The 23,775-nt window shown below is 30.2% G+C and overlaps 1 protein-coding gene across 14 annotated transcripts in view; it reads left to right on the forward strand.

Annotated features, from left to right (window-relative positions):
* LOC143052106 (unconventional myosin-Va-like) overlaps window positions 1-23,531 on the forward strand; it is a 103,424-nt gene extending 79,893 nt beyond the window's left edge. For 7 of the 14 annotated variants that reach the window (XM_076225066.1, XM_076225073.1, XM_076225068.1 and 4 more), the window contains 12 exons: window positions 5,201-5,321; window positions 5,931-5,948; window positions 9,148-9,225; window positions 9,527-9,620; window positions 10,236-10,385; window positions 10,816-10,967; window positions 11,442-11,531; window positions 12,747-12,897; window positions 14,684-14,817; window positions 15,270-15,427; window positions 16,328-16,499; window positions 17,878-23,531. In XM_076225066.1, coding sequence (XP_076081181.1) covers window positions 5,201-5,321; window positions 5,931-5,948; window positions 9,148-9,225; window positions 9,527-9,620; window positions 10,236-10,385; window positions 10,816-10,967; window positions 11,442-11,531; window positions 12,747-12,897; window positions 14,684-14,817; window positions 15,270-15,427; window positions 16,328-16,499; window positions 17,878-18,114 — 1,555 coding nt within the window. In that variant the 3' untranslated portion in view covers window positions 18,115-23,531. Of the gene's footprint in view, window positions 1-1,340; window positions 4,678-5,200; window positions 5,322-5,930; window positions 5,949-9,147; window positions 9,226-9,526; window positions 9,621-10,235; window positions 10,386-10,815; window positions 10,968-11,441; window positions 11,532-12,746; window positions 12,898-14,683; window positions 14,818-15,269; window positions 15,428-16,327; window positions 16,500-17,877 lie in introns of all 14 variants that reach the window. The other 7 variants (XM_076225080.1, XM_076225076.1, XM_076225079.1 and 4 more) reach the window with 3 other exon arrangements.
* Window positions 23,532-23,775: the final 244 nt, after the last annotated feature.

The following is a 23,775-nucleotide window of genomic DNA, read 5'->3' on the forward strand; positions in this document are numbered from 1 at the left end:
GGGGTCAAAAGTATTGGAGCATATTTCCTAAATCTCTCAAAACTAAACCCACAAAAATGGTTTCATAAACTAAACTCAAGCTTAACAGAAATTTTAAATCAAAAGGGAAAAGTTTGTTTTTATAAGAAAGAAAGAAAATATCAAGTTGAGGATTTGTACACTTTTTAATCTCTAACCCAAACATTTTTGTAGAGAAAGGTATTTTATTTTGATATTAAATTAATCTCTAACTTGAAGTGTCAGCTAATCTCTAAACCAAAGTGTCAATTGTTAGATAAGTTTGCCGATACTTGGATATTACAAGGTCTATAAGTGACAGAAAGTCAACATTATTATCTATTTGTTACTTAAATATTACTTTTTTGAAGTTAGGTAATTTAAGGACAAAGCTAGCAGGTGTGTAATTTATTTTGTATCTTGTGTAATTATTATTTCTTTGTTTTAAAAAAAATCCAGCATCAATAAATTCTGTATATCTTGAAAAATTTTAAAAAAATATTTTAGATTTAAAATTGGGTATAATGTAATTGGTCATTCGTTATAAATTATTTTGTAGATTTAAAAACACTATGCCACATGTGTTTTAATTTTGAGATTTCATATGGGGTAAAAATTTGAATATTTTTTAGCACAATGTTGTGTGCTAAGTTTTAAAATAATGTAATTGACTATTTAAACATAACATTCAAAACTTAAACATAATGCCATAAAACACAAAAATCGTGTCGTTTGTAATTTTTAATGTGTGACCTTGACACAGTTTTTTCTGAATAATGGAGACAGACTGATTTGACAATAACTTTTTTTTAATTACAAGGCATAGCATTTGTTGGGTCACAAACAGTTGTTTTCGTACATCTATCAACATTTTATAAATAAAAGCTTCCATCTTTGACTATGTATCAATTTGATGGAATGTAAACCTTGTCAAATCTAAAACAAATGGGTGGAATGTTAAAGTAAGACATGTAAAATTTTATTTTAAGATTCAAATGTTACCGTAGATTTGTGAATTGTATTTTCAAATAGTTAGTTGAGAGACAGTATGTTAAGCATAAGTTGAGTTTGCGTGTTGTTGGGATGTTGTATCATTGGCATATGCCCAATAGCTTCATATTTTTGATTTAAAAGAGGGATCTTGTTGAAAGTTGCATACCATTATCTTGTTCTACAAGCAGACAATGCATGTTCAACAAGATTACAAGAGGGACTTCCTGCCGTAAAAATCTTATAAGTAGAGAATATTATTGCAACAATAACTTTATAGTCTATTTTTGAAATGTTTGGAAAATTGTTTTGATAATAATTACTAATCTAAAGACTTTTTCTTTTAATTATAGGTGGAACAGAGGTTGAACAGCCTGGTCAAAGTTCAACAATGGGGGCAGCAGCATCAACTGGTGACAACCAATCAGACGATGAGGATGACAAATCACTCACCTCAAATTATTCCACAAGAAATAGTACTCTATGGAACAATAACAAATCAGTATCTTTGATTGACAATCCAAATGCTGTGTCAGTCCAATATTTAGATTTAATGAATGAAACAAGTGGATATTGGACATTTGACGATTCAGTAAAAACAAGGGTGTCACATGTGCTCTTAGATCAAAATGAGGAGGAGGAGTTTGAATCACATGATCTGACTGCCAAAGTACTGAAATTGAAAGATATTGTGTCACATGATGAAACTGAGTCGAAGTCAGAATTAAATGATAGTAATGTTGTAGAATCTTGTGATTCAGGATTGAATGAGAGTCATGTGACATCAGAAACTTGTGAGAGTTCGTACAGTGATTTAACTAGTAACCCTGGTGACCAGATTATGAGTGACCAGGATGTCAAATGCAATAGTGTTGATGAGAGTGTCAGTAGCACTGATGAGGATAAAAAGGAGCAGATTACAGGGGACCAGGATGAAAAATGTGATATTAATATTAAAAGTGACTGCTATCCTGTTGAGGCTGGGATGGACCAGATTACAAGCAACCAGGATGTAACCTGTGATATTAGTATCAAGAGTGACTGTTCTCCTGTTGAGGATGGGAAGAACCAGATTATGAGCGAAGAGGATCTCAAATGCAATGTTAGTATTGAGAGTAGTGAATTCTCTCAAACAGTTGACAATGCTGACAGTGATTCATTAATAACTACTAAATTAGAACCAGAATCAGAACTTAAAGGGGTTGATAACATGGCTGCAAATATATCTGAAATTGCTAGACCTGTAGACGTTTGTAATGCTCAAATTGAACAACCAAAAAGTGATATTGATGTAGAAAATGAAAATGATAGAATTATGAACACAGACAAAAGTGATAGTAATTTACAAATAATGAAGCATGGTAATTTTCATGAGGTGGATGCCAAAATATCCAGTGATTTTAGTCAAGGGGATGATGTGTCTAATGTGATGTCTAGATATTTAGCAATAAGCAATGTCACATTCTCTGAAAATATAGATACAAGTGAAAATGATTCATTGCTAGCTGAAAAAGAGCCTCAATTTCAAGGCATTGATAACTTGGCTGTTGATGTAATGGATGATGGAAGTGATACATCTTCTGACATTGATAACCAGGATAAATTGAAAATTATTGGTCAGGAGTTTGAAAATGTTAAATTACATAGTTTAGATAATAACACTTTAAAAGATGAGGAAAATGACCACACTAATGACCATTGTATATTAAATAGTGAAAGTACATCTGTTGATACTCATGAGAATAACAAAGGCGATGTTGAAATTACTTGTGATACAAACTCGCAAAGTGAGCTTTATATGTCTGATGAAAATCTTAGTGGAGATGAAGTTTACATGTGTCAAGAGCATTTGGATAATTCCCCAGGAATATCTAATGAAAATGGGAGCAATGCTTCTACAAGTGAAATAACAGCCTTTGAAAAAAGGGAAAATGTAAAAAGTATAGATGATAGTGAAACTTGGGATATTGATAATAGTTTTGATGATGATGAAAATACTGATGATCATATTGATGATGAGGTAAAAGTTTGTTTAAGTGATGAAAATAGTGAAAAAGAGCAAGTTGTTATAAACAATGATGAAAGCAAAATAGGAGCCTTGGAAAATAATATTTCTACTGGTGGGAGGGTTTTTAACAAAAATCTGTACACCATTAATGAGATAGAAGTTGTGGAAAATAATAATGAGAAAATGTTTTCCGAATTATGTCAAGGAGACGTTAATGAAATGGAATATAGTGCTGAAAAATCAAACAATAAATTTGAACAAAAATTATGGGATAGTATTGAACAAAATATGACAGAGATTTGTGAACCTGACTCTCATGAGTCCGGTGAACTTAAGGCTCATCATGATCATGTGAGTTATGAACAAAATGAGGAGGATGAACATGTTTTAATTGAATGTTCACCACTTGATGATGTTTGTCAATGTGGGAATGAACAGAAAACATCAAATAAACATCATGTCTGTCATAAAAACTGTGAAGTTGTTCAAGCCCTGTTTACCAATAATAGTAATCATGATATTAGTGATTGCTTAAATCATTTATCCGATAAAGACAATCAGACTTCAAATTTGGGCAACTATAAACTTGAGACAATCAATGAATCATGTCATGAGAGTATTAATCCTTCTAATCAATTTCATGATCATTCTGAGAAAACATGTGATTTCACCAAAAATTTTGATAGCAGTCATATTGATTGTGATAAAACTGATAATAATGATTCTGTATTTGAAAAGGAGAATGATGGTAAAGTAATGTATGAACAAACTAATCATGATTGGCATCAAGTTAATCATGATCATCAGTTGGATAACAATCATAAAAATGATTCAAATCATGATAGTGAAATTGCTCCAGACTTGATAGACAAACCGGTTACAAATCTATCATCTAGATTACATGTAGATTCAGAAGAGTTATTCTTTGAAGAAGAAAATATATCTGATGAATTGTGCCATTCAGAAATAAGTGACAATCTGAAAGTATTAAGTGATTCTAAATGCAATATGTGTAACTTGCCAGACGGTCAATCTTGTGATAAATGTGTTCACCATACTAAGTCACATGATGATCACTCCGATTGTGTTCATGAAAATAATTGCCATTGTCATCATCATCAACAACTTTCATCCAAAAATAAATCTCATCAACATTCAGCAGAAGAATTATATGACAAACATCTGAGTGATGTTGATTTTCATAACAGAAAACATTTCCCTGATCTAAATCATTCAGCAGATGACATGTCTGTTGAGGATGGTGCTTACTTAACATGTTCTGATAATGAACAAGATGAACACAGCACATGTTCTGAACATGAACATGGTGAACATTGCTCTAGTATGAGATACTCACAGCCTGAATCAGGTTTTGGAGAAACTATGTCATCAGATTTTAATTTGACCGATAAAGTGTTCAGCCATGATAGCCATCTTGAATCTCAGTTTGAAGATTTATTGGAAGTAGAAAATATAGAAGTTCCAAGTCCTGAAGAAAGTTTTGAAGATTGTCAATATACAAATTGTCACCATGACAACACTATAGACTGGGATGAAGGGTCTATCTGTGGATGTCCTGATTGTTTGGGACGTTTACGTATCGAGAGAATTATCACAGCAAATAAAAGTACAATGTGTCCAGATGAAGCTCCATATGTTTTAATGTGTGAGATTTGCGAGGAGTAAGTCAAAAGTGACGAGAGTTTGAAAATTATTTGAGATTTAAGTTTTTATGGGGGGGATCTAGTTTAATAGGTTTTTTTTCTGTATTGACAAATCATGCAATTAAGCTCAATTGAATTTGCTCATTTGTTCCACTCTTAATTTATGGTTAACAAATACCATCAAAATACAAGAAAATTATATAAATATAACCAATGAATATATCAGTTGAAAATAAGATATAACTTAAAGAAGGCATTGCAATGCCATCACAATAGGCTTGAGGAAGTATTTGACCTTCACCTTTTGTTTTCAAAATACATATTGACCTTCACCTTTTGTTTTTTAAATACATATTGACCTTCACCTTTTGTTTTCTAAATACATATTGACCTTCACCTTTTGTTTTCTAAATACGTATCGACCTTCACCTTTTGTTTTCTAAATACATATTGACCTACACCTTCTGTTTTCTAAATACTTATTGTGTATCGATAAGGAAAATAAGATAATGTCTTAACTTATTTTGGATATATAATTCAGACTTCTAGAAAACCAGTTACAGAAAACAGAAAAAGATTCAAAGAAGAAAGAAGTAACATTAAAGAAACAAGTGAAAGACTTAAAGGAAGAAAATGAGAAACAGCAAAAGATCATTCAACAGGTTTGTAACCCAAAAAATATAAGCCTTTTGGCATTTTATAATGAAATATGGGACAATTAACTCTGATTTTTTCCAATAATGTTAAAATTCTTTAATTTCTGGAGACAGAAACTAGAATTTTTTTACCAACCAACAAAAGAAAGGGTAGTTTAAGAACTGTTAGGCTATATAAGAAAATTTTGACCAAATAATTTTGCAATTATAAAAATTGAATTCAATAAAATTGAAATTTTTGAATTGTTGAAAAAAGATCTGATGAAATAAGAAATTATGTATATTTTTGAGAAAAAAGAAACCTAAATGGTTGTTTTTATTATTTGAATCTGATTTATACAATGATTAATAATTAATAAAATATTGAATTTCTTGGTTTTTTTTTAATTTTTTTTTTTTTTTGGAAATATGAAGGCTTCCTTTGCCAAGTTTAAGACATATTTTATAAGATATATGCAGATTTTTTTTAAAAAGATTAGGATTTTTTGTTGTCTATATATAAGAATATTATAAAATAGTGTAATGTATGACAAAGGCTGAAGATGCTGTAAAACCATAATGCTGTGTGGCTCAATATATAAATATTAGTTATCATGGTGGCCATCTTTCTTTCAGCATAACAGTATAACTCGTGTAGGTAACCATGGTTACAGGAATTATTCAGAATGTTCTTGATTGTTGACATAAAATAATTTCGTCAGTCAGCTTTATTCCAGATATAACTTCTTTTAGTATTCTGTCTTTTTTAGTTTATTTTCTGCTTAGAACACATCTTTCATGTCAGCCATCTTTGATTTTTTATCAACACATTTCATGATTTGCATTCTTTTGCATAGTTAGACCAGTAGTTTTATGCACAATATTAGTGTGAAAAGCAACAAAAGTCATTTTAAAAGTCCTGAAAATTTATAAGACATATTTTGGGATAACCATCTATATATGAAGCAGCAACCTAACAAAATTTCCTAATATACCATCGTTTCAATTTGTTATGTTTGGGGTACATATTTTCAAAGATTCTTTTGCTAAACATGAGCCACAAATTTAGATTTTCAATTAAATACAAATTTGCTTAGAGGCATCCATACTTTTGCTAAACCACGAAATGAAATAACCTATTTTAAAAAATCACATTTTTCTCAATCTGCCAGACTTGGTACCTTATAAAATGAATGGGCTCATAGTAAAAGTTTGCATATAGATAAATATTGGACACACTATCACCATTTGAAAGATCTTCATCACTAGGGCACTATGAGACTTAATTGAATTTGAAATCCTAGCCAGAATCGGTAAATATTAAAACACATGATGAAACAGCGATCAAGAATATTTTGAGTATTTCCTCCATTTATATTCATACTAATCAAGACTCTACTAAAATTTCAGTTATGCATTTTCATGTGTTGTCATAGAAACCAGATATTGAAGCAGAGTTTATATTTTTGCACATCTTTCTTGACAATCAGAAATTTGTGACTGTAAAATGTTGAACAGACCAACTCAAAATTTCAGCAGTTTTATCACATTTTTATGCAACAGATTTATCTTTGATTGATGCTTATTATTTTTGGTAAATTTTATCATGAGGAAAAGCCTGTTTTCTGAAGTATAAAAGGGCTGTCCTTTAATCTCACTGTCTCAATATAAGCCAACTTAGATCTTTGAAATCAAATGCATTCTGAGTGACTTTGAATTTAGTTTTGGAATAATAAAAAAATCCTAGAACATTTTTTTTTATAATTGAGTCAATTTTTTTTTCTTCAAGTTTTTCATTGTTTTTTTTTTAGTTTTGGCAAAATCTTAGAAAAAAGCTAGAAATACAAAAAAATATTTTTTAATTTATTTTATGATTATTTTATTTCATTTTCATTTGATTGAAATTTTCTTTTAAGTCAAAATTCTGTAACATTTATATAATATAAAAGTCAGGATGAATCATTGTAAGCATTTATCTGTTGCACAAAAATATGCATTACATTAGAATATACCATTTAGATCTGTCGTATTTATTTCTGTCTTTTACCTCTCTTACATGTAGAAATATTTATAAACAAACTGTACATGTCCTAAGTTAAGGAACGGATTGGATTTACACCTATGTTAAGCATGACACGAGGAATGGGATATGTTAGTGTAAGCTATATACATCAGACTGATTATTTCTCTGTTTACCTTCTGTCACATCAAAATTGTTAATTGTTTTAATTTTTTTTTTAAATTTTATTTTCCTGCAATTCTTTGCAAAAATATTTATGGAAAAGCTCATTAACTGTAACATGTTTAGATTTTTTTTTATTAACATTTAAAAGAATTTAAGTCAAAATTTAAATTATTTTAAAAACGTTGATAGTTGAATGAAGGAAAAAATTGAGCAAACTTTAAAAAAAAAATGCAAGTTTAAATTAAATTCCCTAGTTGTTTTTTTTTGCTTTATATGGAAAAAACATATATTGATGCTTAATCTTTGAAAACAAAATAGTAGAAAGCTAGAAAGGAAATATTTAGAAATTTTAGCGTTCAACAATAGTATTTATGTTGGTACAAAAAGTGAAGATTTGATTTTTCTTTTATTATTGATATACTATTATTCAGTCTGAGATGTAGAGCTAGTGTTTCTGTGTTTGATTTGTTTATGGAATGCAAAACTTCTACTAAAATGTACAATATATATTATATTAACTAAAAATTTACATACACACACACACAAACAAACAGATCAAAAATCAAAATTGAACAAATACATATATATATATATTTATATACAGTTTCTTTAGATTTTTCATTTTTCACATATTTGCTTTATAGAATAGACATTATACATCACATTATTTTAAAATAAGTATAAACAATACATTTTTTCAAAATACTCATCAGAAAAGACAAAAAGTTTAATGAAGAGATATTTTACATTTGTTCAAAAAACAATCAGTAAAATAAGAGAACATTTAAAAGTCAGAAATTTAAGACAAAAAATTACAGTGTTAACAAACATGACAAATGAAACAACTTGAATATTGTTAAAAATGAAACTTTGGTAATTTAGTTTGCAATTCTATAATTATATATTTTATCAGTAAAATGGCATGAAATGATTGGATAAACTTATTTATTGCTAAAAGAAGCCATGTTCAGAATCTACAGTGGCACATCCAGAACTTTTCCTAAGGGGGGCCTGTTCCAGTCATGCTTCAATGATTCCCTATATAATCAACCAAATTTTCCCACGAAAGGGGGGGCCTGGGACCCCCACCCTGGATCCACCTATGATCTAGTATTAAAACGATAAGTATTCAAATAAGATTGAGAATGGAAATGGGGAATGTGCCAAAGAGACAACAACCCGACTAAAGAGCAGAATACAGCAGTAGACGTCATATATAAATTACCTGATAAATGAGGATTTGGATGGGGCTTAATGAAGAAAGAAAAATAGACCTAAGAAAAATATAGAATAAATGGTCCTTAAATGTTAAGAATGAATAATGGCCTTGGGCTGTATTTTGCTCTTTGATCTGGTTTTTTGTCTCTTTGATACATTCCCAGTTTCTTTCTCAACTTTGATAATGGGCAACACATTTCGTTTTGAAACAATGAAAAATGAGAGATTATAGAATTAAAACCTCCATCGAGACCCTTATAAATGCAAAATGTCCTAAGGTTATTATCCTTTGCTTCCTTATTTAGATTTTACATAAACAATAAAAGTTTGTCCAAACAATTGTGTTAAATCATCTGTTTAAATTATAATTAAAGAATCTGCTTCAACAATGAGGAAAATGTTTGTTGACAAAATATTTAATGATAAAAATATCTTAATGTTTGTTTACAGAATCTACAGCTCGGTCCGGAGGCTAAGATTGAGGCTACCATGCAGCACGAAATTACGAGGCTTACATCGGAAAATCTGGTTAGTATATTTATTAAGATTCAGAGAATGTTGCATGAGAGTTTCTAGTTGTACATTTGAAAATTCAGTTGTATATATGAATTAGTTCATTAAGTAAAGCAGCTATGCAGTATGAAATTAAAAGGCTTACATTTGAAAATCAGGTATGTATATTTGTTTAATCTGATCATTTGGGAACATCTTTGCAATGTTGCTGGTTTTAAGATGTAAAAATGTGTCTGAATAGACTCATCTGAGTATAGATACAATTGTGTAAACAATATGTATATGTATTAAACATCATGATTTATTTTCATTGCAGGATCTGCGAGAATCAAATGACAAAAACCAAGACCAGATACGCAAACTGAAGAAAATGTTAAAAACTTACGCCAAACGTCTCAAAGATGGTGAAGGTATGTGCTGCTTTAACTTTTTTATGTTGTATTTTTGAAGACTAATTCTGTTCTACATAACATACATGTAAAGGTTGTATTTTTGAAGACTAATTCTGTTCTACATAACATACATGTAAAGGTTGTATTTTTGAAGACTAATTCTGTTCTACATAACATACATGTAAAGGATCTATATAGATCCCATTACTGGAAATTTTGAAATTTTACTTGGAATTTTCTGACCTAATGTTATATTTTCAATTAAAATCAACCTTTTAAAATGAGCAGATACTTATTTAGAGACTTAGATTTTCTTATAATTTTTGCAATCAATACATTTATCTAAAAATTATACCTAAATTCTATTACTGGTAGTTAAAAGATAAGATACCTAGAGAACAATAAAATTATAATTCATACAGAAACAATAATTCATACAGAAAAGAAAAATACCCCAATTTGTGCCGAGTTGTCTCATTGGCAACCATACAGCATATTTCTTATATAACACCATAAAACGCAAGTCAAAATATAGTCTAAAAATTCCTATAAAAAAAATTCTCTTGACTCTGAGAATCCCACTAAAAAATGATTGTTTGTGCTACTCTTTCAAAATGTGTTCCTTTGTTGTAGCGGCTGAGATTGCTGCGGAGATAGATAAAGACGATACTAAATCAAACGAAGACAATGTTGCCCATGTAAAACATCGGGAGAGGAACTACATGGGCATGTTAGAATATCGTAAGGAGGATGAACAGGCACTCATCAAAAACCTAATCATGGGTATGTAAATTTACAGTATATAAGGTTATTTTGTTGTAAGGTTTTATTCACAGTTAAGACATTAAATGGGGTAGTTCAAAAAAGAGGGTGGAAAGATAGCATAGAGACATTCAAACGCATTATACAATTTTCATTGCTCTGCTTTTTACAGCATCAATATTTTAATGTTCTTTTATAATCTTTAAAGAAAACATGGTAAACGATCATGGAAAAAAATTGTACAGGGTATTTCTTTATTTTTAGCTCAGCAGGCCTAAAAAACAATGACCTTTTCTCATCACTTGGCGTCCGTTGTCCTTGTCATCTGTTGCCTTTTACAAAAACCTTCTGAAACTACAGCGCCAAATTTTTTCAAACTTGGCCACAATCATCATTGGGTACTCTTGGAGTATGTGAAAATGTTAACTTAAGTTTCTTACTTTTATTTCAGATTTAAAACCTCGTGTAGCTGTTGGTTTGTTACCAGGGTTACCAGCCTATGTTTTGTTTATGTGTGTCAGACATACAGATTATGTTAATGATGACGAGAAAGTTAGAGGTCTGCTGACAAATACAATTAATGGAATCAAAAAATGTGTCAAGGTAGGTCAATATATAGGTCACTTACAAGGTATATTTTGATCTGATGTCAGGAGACGGGAGAAAAGTTTGTTGAAAAGGTTAAAAAAAACAATTGGACATTTATGTACAATAGCTTTTCCATTTAAACAAGATAAAAAAAATAAAGATATAGTATGATTGCCAATAAGAAACTTCTCTACACAAGACCAAATGACACAGATATTAACAACTATAGGTCACCATATGGCCTTCAACAAAGATGGCCATAATTGGAACATTCTTTGTATTTTTTGGTTTCGTGAATTTAAACTCTGCAAGTGATGAGTTTTGTGTAATTGAAATTTACATCTGATTTAACAAATTATCAGCCTGTCATCTATATTTATTTGTTTTGGAGGCAAGATAAAAACTAAAAGCTGTTATGTTTCAAATGATTCATAAATTTTGCAATAAAAATCGATTGTTTCATTAATTTCATTGAATTTATTATTTCAGAAACATCACAGTGACGTTGAGAGAGTTACGTTATGGCTGACCAACACGTGTCGTCTGCTGCATACACTCAAACAGTACAGTGGAGAAAAAGTAAGTACCTCGCAATTGAAAACTGTATGAATTTACTACATGTATTCCCCTTGATGGAGAATCTGTGACTTGGTGTACTGCAGATTATTTTATATCAGTTTTAAAACTACTATTTTGAGGGAACAGATAACATTCTTGGAGACAAACATGGCTACTATTAGGGCACCTATATCCATTACTAAATTCCATAGTTTAGTATTTGCTCATATTAAGGTTACTTAGAAATAGTATGTCATGGAGCATTTTATAAATTCATTGTTTCCCCATACCCATGAAATCAACAGAAATTGTATCCAATATTAATGTTAAATTATAAACACACAGAAAATGAATGATAACTGTTCACACTGATGTAGAATTACTTCCCTTTGTCCAGACTAGATAGGTTAAAAAGGTGAGATAATTTTTTTCTATTTTTTTCTGTCTGAGAATGTGCATGGTGTACCTACCATTTGAATGCATTCCTCAATGTGTTCAAATACTTTCAAACCAACACATTAAGAAATAAACTTTTTCATTCTTATGTTTGTTTTTTTTTAATTCCCCATTATCTTCAAAATTATTCTTCTTTTGTCATAATTATTATTATTCAATATTGTGTAATAAAACATCAATGAGTTTTACTCAACTTGTTTTCTACTTGCTGATGACGTTTATCCTAATTCTGATAAAAAAAATTCTTAGTTATCTATGAATTTGTAAAAACTGAATTAACTGTTTATACTTTTTCTTTTTCTCATAACTAACAGAAAAAGAGCAAGACTACTAAAATAACACTGAAATCTTTTCAGTTTAAGAAAAACTGACAATTCCATGTCAAAAACAAATAAAAAAATCATGAAAAGATTATGAACAGTCTACACAAAAATACATGGAACTTTTGAAATTGAGGAACACAAACCCTACCAAAAACGTGGGTGATCTTTCAATGAGAATGATATGTTAAACTTTTATGAATAATTTGTTAAAATCTTTAGATTCCTTAAAGTTGAAATGGAGAATACATTATTATAAACATTCTTACTTTTGCAATTTTCTGAGAAAAGAACACCTTTCAACTCTTAAATCTAGACAAATGTTAATCATAAACAACCATTCATAGTCATCATGTGTTTTAACTAATTTTCAGGTTTTAAGAAGCTCTTTGAATTTTTGTAACTTGTTTGCTGAAAAAAAATTCCACAGGGTTTTACATTTGATACACTCCATTTGCAGGCTTTCCAAGCAGATAATTCCCCACGACAAAACGAACATGGTCTACGTAACTTTGACCTGTCAGAGTACAGACAAGTGTTCAGTGATCTTGCCGTGTGGATCTACCAAACCATGATTAAACAGATGCAGGAATCAGTCCAGCAAATGATTGGTAAGTTACAGGTCACATGGGTTTTGCTGCTTTAGAGTGGACCCAGATTGGACAAATTCTCTAGATTGACATCTGTATAAGCATTTAAGGTCACAAGTGTTACTAGATTGAGCACTGCTCCTCTCCTCATAAAAAATCTTTGGTCATTTGTCAGTTTTTTTTTCTGGTCAAGTCTGTTTCTTAGAATCTATTGCAATGGGTCAATAATATTTGGTGCACTGAAAGATTGTAAGGTGAACATGTGACCTTGACCGCATTTTTATGTTTCATTGGTCAACATGATCAATGTAAATTTTTCACCTGGTTAAGTCTGTTTCATTTATAATGTAACTATTATCAACAGGGATGATTCCACTATATAGTACCATCACCTTAAATCTGCCAGTGGCCCCCCAAAAATGTTTGTCAATATAGATTCCCAATTCAGGAAAATAAAATAAAAATCGGTATTTCTGGAAAAGTTTCTGTCACCGATTAAGGCAACTATAATTTTTCATAGTTTGTCGTCAAAACGTAGTAAAATCTAGATAAGAATGATGAACACAATTGCATTTTATTAACAACGATTTAATTATGTCAGCATGAGGTAAACAATTTTAGCAGCCAGATTCTATTGATTAAAATGTTATGGGAGTATTTGATGTCGTAAAAGTAGATCGCTCAGCAGGTTGATCAAAAACATGCTTTTTGCCAAAATGGGTGTCAAAGCAGACCTCGGTAAAAAAAATTGTTTGACATTGATGAATAAATTTTAATTGCCGCCGATCTCGTAAAAGCAAATCGCCAAATAATAGCCGGTATGTTTTTGTTGAAAATAATATTGATGATAGACCATTCATGAAATGAGTCCCCCCTCCCCCCTGAAATACGATGTCATCATTATGTAACTGTTTCAAAAGATATAAAAATAATCCAAATAATTTTAAAGTTAACTGGTTCAATTGCTTTAAATATCTTATCAATTAGGTATATAAACTTTTGTAATTGCTTTTCTGAATTCAACAATTGGCCAGTTCAATTTGAAATCCATTTGAATCAAGGTAAGTTTATAAAGATGATCTGTTGACAAAATACCCAATGGATGATTTTTTTCAGTGGTTAATATGGCAAGCCGTTTTGCTATTCAATCTAACTTCAAGATATATCATAAACTTTATAAGATATCTAATATAATAGTTCATTAGATATCTTATATAGTTTGAGATAATTGGAAATTCGAATAAATAGCTAAAAGGCTTGCCATAGGTTTATGTTAGCTGGTATATATGTTTTTGTAATAGGCCTTGTTTACCAAAGTTAAGATAATAGTGCATCATGTGCAATGCTATTCATGTATTACAACTTCCCTGGTCTGAATCCAATAACTTCTACAATCACTGTACAGGTGAAACTTAATATACATTTTCCGTCTTTACAGGAAAATGATATTATTTTGTCTTAGATTGTATGCATAAAAAAATCCTAATTGGGATAACAATTCCCAATTTGATGTTCAAGGGACCCATTTGAAAACACATGGAATCATCCCAGAGCAATTGCGAAACTATATTTGGTTAATGCCTATGGAACTATTGTAAGGTGTATATGTCAGTGTTGCATGTATCAACTGACCATGACCATAATGTCATGGATCATTGATAATGCTAAGTTGACTTTCCTTCTGGTATCTTTTGCCCCTCTTTTACATGATACATAGTAAAACCTTTTTCGTTAATCCTTTCAACATTTATTCAATCTGACAGTGTGTTTTCTTGTTTATTTCTAACTTTTTGTCATACAATTTCAGTACCAGCAGTATTAGAACATGAAGCCATAGCAGGACTGACTGCTTCCAAACCTTCAGGTATGAGAGGAAGAAGTTCCAGCAATGCCAATGAACTGGAGGAAAAAGAACTGTCTCTAGATTCTCTTATGAAAGTGGTAAGTTATATCACATGTTTTATTACAAAAAATGAGACGTTTTGGCGATGTTTTATAATTGCAAGAATTGCAACCTTAAAGGTTTTGCAAAAATGTCACATTTTGAATTTTAATAACATTATAAGATTTTCAGTATATCTCATATGAAAGTTTCAGTTACTTTTCAGGGAATTTGTGTTAATATATTGTGTAGGTCAAATTTGTGTAGTTCAGATATCTGGGATCTATTACTTTCTGAGAAGGAACAAGTACAAAAATTGAGGAATAACAATTCTTTACACTAATGCCTTATAGAGGACCTTTGACTTTCTTTCGAAAGAGGATCATTCCTTCGAAATGATAAGGATCCATGACATTTCCATATTGAATCAAATTTGAACACAGATACTTCAAACAAATGAGTTATGGTTCACTTGCTTGTAAACATTATATATAAAAAAAATGTGTTTCAGATGAACAAATACAGTCAGATTTTAGCCCAGCATGCCGTGGACCCAGAACTGGTTAAACAGATCTTCCGACAGTTATATTACTTTGTTGCCTCTGGTGCTCTCAACAACCTACTTCTACGTAAAGATATGTGCAATTGGTCGAAAGGAATGCAGATCAGGTATGGTATACATACAGAGTTACAGTACAACCTGTCTAATCCAACACACTAATGGCGGCCAGAGAATTGTGTTAAATTGTACTGAATGTGGGAGTGCATTTGTATCATACACTTAACTTAACTCTTTTAACAAGCCTCAACTCACCTTAAGAGTCAATTATATATGACTTATAACATTGGGACCAGTGTAGGACTAAGGAATGACAGGTTTTGGAATACACAATTTTTGTTAACACATTTTTGTGACCAGAAATTTTGCTCAGATTTCACAAGTTGTTTTGCAATTTGAGCAATCAGTGTCTAGGCAATTATAATGTAAGGTTGTTCAGACCTTATAAAAAAAAGATAAGGGAATCATAGTAACTCCAAAAGGAAAGAGATTGGATAAGTGCCTTCTGCTATACAAATCACCACTCATACAACATAGGAAAGAACTATAAAAACTAGTTGATAAAGGTTTAACTCATAAGATGGATACAAATAGAATTACATCTAACAAAAACACAGAGTTGGCGTGGCCGGGTACATGTATATCACTGAAGAGACATGTATCGTCGAAATCCACATCTGGTGCAGAAAAATTGGTACGGTTAACATTTATTAACAACTAAAAGACACTAATTACTAATGTGAGAGAGCTCGCAGTTACTTACAGCTAGTTGAAAGCCAATAACACACTAAAATATCCAACATCTGAGACTACATTATTAATCAGTACACATCCAACATCCAATAGATTTAGTGTAAAGACGTTTTACAGTCAGAGAAAAACATGACCTTGTGCAATGCCAAGTTACAGGTATCAACAGATTGTGGTTCCACTGAAGGCTGCATTACAGCTATTGCTCGCCTTGTTTTGCATAAAACAGTTTGCTTATTTTTACACTCATTTTATTCCAGATACAATCTGAGCCATTTAGAACAGTGGTTACGTGACAACAAACTAGGTGAATCTGGTGCCCTGTCAGCATTAGAACCTATTACCCAAGCCTCCCAGTTATTACAGGCCAGGAAAACAGATGCTGATGTGGACAGTATATGTGAAATGTGTTCTAAACTAACAACTCCACAGGTAGGTTTCAGTGGCCTCAGTGGCCATGTGGTATACCGTATTGAGAGTGTTCCATTGAATAGGGTATACGAAATATTTTGGCGGATTGAAAACTTTAAACAATATCTTTGCCTGTGCCGTTTTAAATTGGCTGAATTTATTTTTGGTATTTTGTTCTATCTGCAAAAATAAGCAAAAATTTGCACCCTGCTATACGGTAAGTATTTATTTCTGTTATCACTAGCCAGTCACCACTGAGGTTTTGAGTTTTGAAACCTGCTCATGTGGATTCATATGGACTAGAATTGTCAGTTTTCCTTTAGAGGCTTGATTGTTTTCTCCGGGCACTCTGGCTTCCTTCATCAATAAAAACTGGCCGCCAGATAATAGCATAAAAGGTGCTTCAAAGTGGCTTTAAGCTGGTCTAAATCAAATTTTTTATTTAATATAGGATTTCTCTATATTTTTCTATAAATGAACTTTATCTTATACCTAATAGAAAAATAAAATAAATTAATGGGGTCACCTTTCATTCACGCTCACAATCTGCCTTCGAAAGAAGCATATATTTTTGTTAATGTCCCTTTTTTCAGTTGAACTAATAGCAGAAATAGCGGTAATATCGAAATAAAAAAAGAACTAAATTACAGAAATCGCTTAAATTTTACAATTATTTAGTTTATGTACAGCTTCTACGAAAACAACAATAAAAAATATAGGTCACCGATGAGTTAAAAAAGGTATTTCAATGTTAATGCCAAAAAATGGCATTTTTGCACCAAAGGGAGATAATTTGGAGCATTTTCAATGATATCTACATTTTAAAAGTCACATGGGGCCAACATGAATTGATTTTTTTAAAGGAATTTTGTACCATATGATAGTCACAACTACTAAAGGTAATAAATAAAATTTGAAATGAAAAATAAATGTTTAATTTTTTTCTGAACATCTTATACCCGCGAGCCTCCTTAACCCGCGAGCCTCCTTAAATCACAAAATATCAAAATCAAATCAGTTAAGTACATAGCTTGCTGAGGGGAGAAATTTATGCTTAGGAAAAATTTATGATAGAAGAGAGGTAAAAGATACCAAAGGTATGGTACATTCAAACTCTTAAGTAAAAAATCAACTGACAATGCCTTTGGCAAAAAAGAAAATGTCAAACAACAGTTACCAAAATACAACATAGAAAACTAGATTGAGCAATACTTAACCAATATTATTTATTCAAACTGAAATTAATTATTTATTGGGTCTATCTCTGCTTATCTGTTACTTCTGGTCTTATGCTGGTTAAAAGCTCATTATATCTTATGTTAAGTCGTTAATTGTTTTGTATATTATGCCGCTTTATAATTTTTATTTATTATTTATTTATTATTCTGGTTTCTTTCAGATTGTTAAGATACTTAATCTGTACACCCCAGTTGATGAGTTTGAAGAGCGTGTACCAGTCAGTTTCATTAGGAAGATTCAGAAGAAATTACAAGGACGGCAGGAAGCCGACAACACTTTATTAATGGACACAAAATACACTTTCCCAGTAACATTCCCGTTCAATCCATCAAGTATAGCCATGGAAACGATAGATGTCCCAGAACAACTACATTTAGGTTTTCTCAACAGACATTAACTACTTAGAACCAATCAAATTTGTTTATTTATTTATTAATTTAAGATGGGAGACCCAGGTTAAGGGTATAATTCTACAAATCACTTGTGCGTTTGTGTCAATGATTCTCACAAATGAATTCTAAGCTTTGAAGTAACATAGATCAAGTTTACATCCGTTTCACATGAGGGCTTTAAAAGCATTCCTGAAACTTGATTATTTTAACGCATTATTGACATGAAAAGTAGTCTCCCTTATACCAGGTCTAAATATACCACTGAATTCTGGTATTAATGTTACAAACAGTATTTTTTGCTTTTGGAGATTAATAGAAATATAATGGAAACATATTTGTGTAGTCTTTCTTATATAATAGTTGATTTAACAACATCTTCTACAAAATCTATTATTAATTCTTCTTGCTTGAACTATTCTAAAGGAAGCTTATTCATTTGATTCTGTTTTTAGAATTACTAGCCCTTTAAAAATATATGTTGATCTTGAAGAACAGGTAGAATATTATTTAGAAATTAAAAGATATTTTTTTCTTATAAAATCCATAATTTCAAAATTGCTTAGATTTTATTTTTTGCAACAGGTAGCCTTAATTTAAAGTTTTTGTAACCAAATTTTAAAAAGAAAAGAAAAAACTGATGGGGAGAATTTAATTTCATTGACCTAAGGGACAAAATATATTTTTCCAAGGTGGCATTCTACACAACTACATATATATATTTTGCCTGTAAATTTGCTGGGAATTGCATATTTTTTCATTCTTTCATTGAGTTTGTCTGACAGTTTTTACATATCATATTTTTAATGTTTTTGTTAATGTAAATTATTTGTTAATTTTTTAGGGATGATATGTTTTATATATTTATTATGTATAGTATATGATAGTTTATTAGCGTTATTTTTATCTTTTGGCATGATGTACATATATGGTATATGTGTATTTATATATGGCCCTTGAAGCTATGAGTTTCTTTTAATTTGTAAAAATGTGATATGTCGTATAAAGATTGGTGTAAAGTTGAATAGTATTTTTTAAAAATATTGACCATTACTTTGTTTTAAATCATAAATTCAATTCATATAAGTAAAATTGAACAGCAACTTAAAAAACAACACTTGAAAATCAAGACATATAGAGTTCAACATCAAATTTCAAAATTTTAAATGTCCATACAATATTTATTAAGCTTTAAATTGCCCCAGTTTTGAGGAAGTTAAAAGACAATAAATGTTGGTAGTAAATTGTTTTACCAAAAATACTTTTAGAAAGATGCTAAATAGGTCTCTTCTACAAATTGTCTGTAAAAAAACTCAAATCACCAATTAAGATTGACAAACTATCTGTTTTAAGATTATAATATTCTGAAGATGCTTGTGTATTGTTTAAGACTATATGTTTGACTTTATATGTCTTTTGATTTATATACAGAGTGCTTTTTGTCTCATTGAATTATTCAACATTTTTCCTAATATTGAAAACAAATTAAATGAAACTGACGGTTAAAGGCCAATAGTACAAATCAAAATGGATGAAAGTTAGAGTAGTATTTAGCTAGTTCTTTCATTTAAAGTCTCTGAAATATTTTCATTTTTCTACAGAATGAAATCTTTTTACCATCATAAAAAGTAATACAGATTTATTATATATATTTTTACTGTTTTATACCAAGTTTATTTGTACTAAGAAGTCAAAAGGAAGGGATTGTTTTCATGAAAGCCATGTCTCGCTATTTCTGTCTCAAACTTAATTACTTTATTGAATTCCATTCCCTTAATTTCAAAACATATATATTTGTTATCTCCCCTTTTTAAAGACTTGTCTCTTGTCTGGTGAGGGTTAATAATGTATGCTATAATGCATTAAATCAGTATTGTTTATGATACTTCATTATGCGCAAATATTCAGGACTTGCATTTTGTGAGGTTCTGAATACCTTCAGTTTTATTGTATTTCATTGAAAAGGGAAATAACTCTATGAAAGGGAAGCTGCTCTGTTGATAATGATTTTTAAAGTTTAAAATAGTGCTGTTTAAAAAATGTAGCATAATAATTTGGTCAAGCTACTTATGTCTCTATTAGGACAAATTATTCCATGTTTGAGACATTTTAAGATACCTTATTTCCATTGTTGACAGATTTGTTATCTGTTTTTCCAGTATATTTTTTCCCTGTTTACAATAATTTACCCATTCCCGACTATGAAATAATTCAGAGATTTAGTTTAGAATTTTGACATTTTGATGTTGTCTTACTATTGTTAATTTTAAATTAGTTCATGTGTATGCAAATTTTATAAATATGACTAAAATGGCAAATTCCATTACAAACTAAGGTGAAACTGACTAAAACATGGTTTCATTTACTGAACCTAATGGCATATTTGTATTTACACATTTCATTAATTTCTGAATTTGCAGCAACTGTTTATATTTAAAAAGGACTAATTTATAATACTGTGGATTCATTATTATTTGTTGGATACCAATTTTCGTGGGTACTGGTGAAACATGAATTCAAATATTCAATGAATATCATATCTTAGAAATCTTTGTATACAGAGATTGGAAAGACCTTGAATTCAAATATCCACGAATATGCAAGTTTTTAACAATTCATGAAAATTGATACCCATAAAAAAAATGAATCCACAGTATTTCATACTAATATGTAAAACCAACGATAAACTGCCAAATGTGATCAGAATTCTTGGTTGTGAGCAGTTTTTGTACCTCTAAGATACAAGTTTTTTACTTTGTTACTTTTTATACAAAACTTTATTGATGTTTGATGGAATTTTATACTTGAGTCTCTGTGATATGAGTATACACCAGTTAAGATGGTTCAAGTTGAGTTCACTGTATTACTCCATGTTGCAAAAGATGAGATGAATGTTTCATACCTGGGCCCTGTCACTATTTGAGGTGGATTTTCTCCATGGAGGATCCCGATTGGAATTTTGTCCACAATTTAAAACAAGACAATCAATTTTATCATTGATTTATCATTGTAAAAGTATGAAGAAGCAAATAAGAATATAAAATAAATTTGAAGGCCGCTTTAAGGGTTTTGTAGAACTATAACAGCCATCTTGCACGTAAAAAACCCATTGGCATTTTGGAATGTTGGCAGGTATGATGTATTTTCCTCTGTTAGAAAAAATAACTTGAAACAGATTTACTGACTGACTTTATACTATACAGAACTTTTGACCATTCAATGATCAAATATGGTATTCAGACATAACATCTCGCCTATTTCATAAAAGAAAATGGATTGCATTTGCCAAAAGAATTTTTCAATGGACACTTCATTTGTGTATTTTCATGATACCATGTTTGTTGAATCAAATAATCTTAGTTCATACCCTAACTTTATCTACCTAAACATATATGATTGCTGGTAAATATCTTATTAAACTAGACACCTTTATAGATGCTTTTTTATACTTTTGTAAATTGAATCCCACCGATATAAGATGTCATCAAATCTTCTAAATCAGTTTTATACTGGACTTTGAACTTTCATATTCGTTTCACTTTGAAACTTTGATACTATTTTCATCTATAACATTTAATCAGAAACAGTTTTGGCTTATATTTAGGAAAAGCGTTAATATTGGTGTAACCAGATGGTGCATTACCTCAAAATTTTGTAATGTGATGCCTCCATGAATATTAAGGTTTGTCATTATTCATAACACTATCCAAATTTTGTGAAATAGCTATAACTAATAATGTATTGCTAAGTATTAGCTTTTGTGGAATATCTGTAACTTTACACTATATTTTTTGGAAAAGTTAATTAGCTTAACTAATAAATTAATAACTATATACCAGATTTTGTAAAATAGCTGTACCTAATATTTCATCACTATATACAAGATGACTAAATGTTGTCTAGTCTCATGAAATCAGTATCAAATACTGACATGTCTAGTCTTTAAACTAATCCTTTATATTGCATTTATACAAGTTTATATTGTAAACATATACAGTATACAGTCTAGCCCAACAATTTTGTACAGCCCTTTAGTTCATACTTGTCTGTAACTAAAAATTAAGTTCACAGACTGACTCAAAAATAAATATAAAACTGATCTTCAAATTGGTATTGTGCATTATAAAATCAGTGGCTAAAATAATTTCTCCTTATCTTAATTAAGAAACTTGCAAGAATCTGTGATTCCAATTCTCTAAGTTAGATTTACCGAAGTTCCACCTTGCCAATTTTTGATTTAGCGCCTAAAATGTTTTAAAGACTGTATTTGATCAAATGAAATTAGAATTGCACAATTCATTTCTAACAGTAGTAGTATATTATATATAAAATCACAACAGTTTTTTATAATATTTAAATCATAGATGAAAGTAGGTCACATAATTTTGTAATATTTAAATTGTAGGTCAATGTAATGCTGTATATTGGCGTAATTTATGGTAGTATGTAAGGGCTATTCCATTTTAATTGGGGTATAAAGGAAGGGATTTTCAGAATTTATGATAGTATATAAGGGCTACTCCATTTAAATTGGGATGAGGAAGGGATTTTTAGAAACCCTTTAATCAATATTCTTACTTTCAGTTTATTAAGGATAGGAAGGGATTTTCAGAAACCTCTTACTTTCAATAAATCCTGTCCTACCCTTCCAAATTAAATGGAATAGCCTGAACTTGTATATATATGATTTGTCAGTATTAGGGGTAAAGATACTGATGTTAGATGTACTAACAACTCACTGTAGATGTTGCAATATGACTTTAATGTAGGATGCTGACTAAATACAATTTATAAGATGTTATCCAGAATAGACTAAGAGGAACCAAAAACGCCTATCACGTCAATTTGTCAAAACCATAGATTGTTTTGTTAAATGAATAATTAAGACAAAGTGTTTGAGTGAAGTTATGAGGATGTTTTTCTTTTAATAAAACAAGCAAACAATAATTTTTTTAAAGGCAGCATCAATGTGTAATTTACTGAAAAAAAAGAAATGTTTGGATAATTCAATATCCTGATAAACACAATCTTATCAATTTGTTTTACAGAATTTAAATTATTGTTCTTCATAATAAATTTCAAGATAGTCAACAAAAATTATCAAGGATTTTATTGTATAAATTTTAACATGATATAGGCTTTTTATTTAATTTTGAAAAGATGAAATTTGGGTTTCTGAGTTGTACTGGATAACATGCTCTTCCAAATGATATTCTACTTAATAAATATAATTGAATATGAAAATGTTACAAATGTAAGACATCCTACAGATGAGAATTTTATATTTGCAGTAAAACAATTATGATTTATTACTGTTCCTTGTATTCAACATGAACAACTAACAAACCAATTGGGCAATAAATATTTTGTACTAGTATGACATTCCATGGTAAATCTGTGATAATAAAACCATTGCCAGGCTTAATGTTTGTTTTATTTCTTACAACCCATATAGTCAATATACCAGTCTTACTTTGTTGAACTCTTAAATGCCGAAAAAAGAACACCGGTAATATCTATATTCTACTAAAGACCTTCAATCATCACCCTGTGTTGTTTTAGAGAAGAAAAAAAAATATAAAAGTAAGAAAGGAAATCCAGCAGCATAGTTCCTTCATTTAAACAGGCACATTATAAGTTTAGGTTAAATAAGTTTAAGAATAGGTTAT

Source organism: Mytilus galloprovincialis, chromosome 11 (genome assembly GCF_965363235.1).
Source record: "Mytilus galloprovincialis chromosome 11, xbMytGall1.hap1.1, whole genome shotgun sequence".
NCBI lineage: Eukaryota > Metazoa > Mollusca > Bivalvia > Mytilida > Mytilidae > Mytilus > Mytilus galloprovincialis.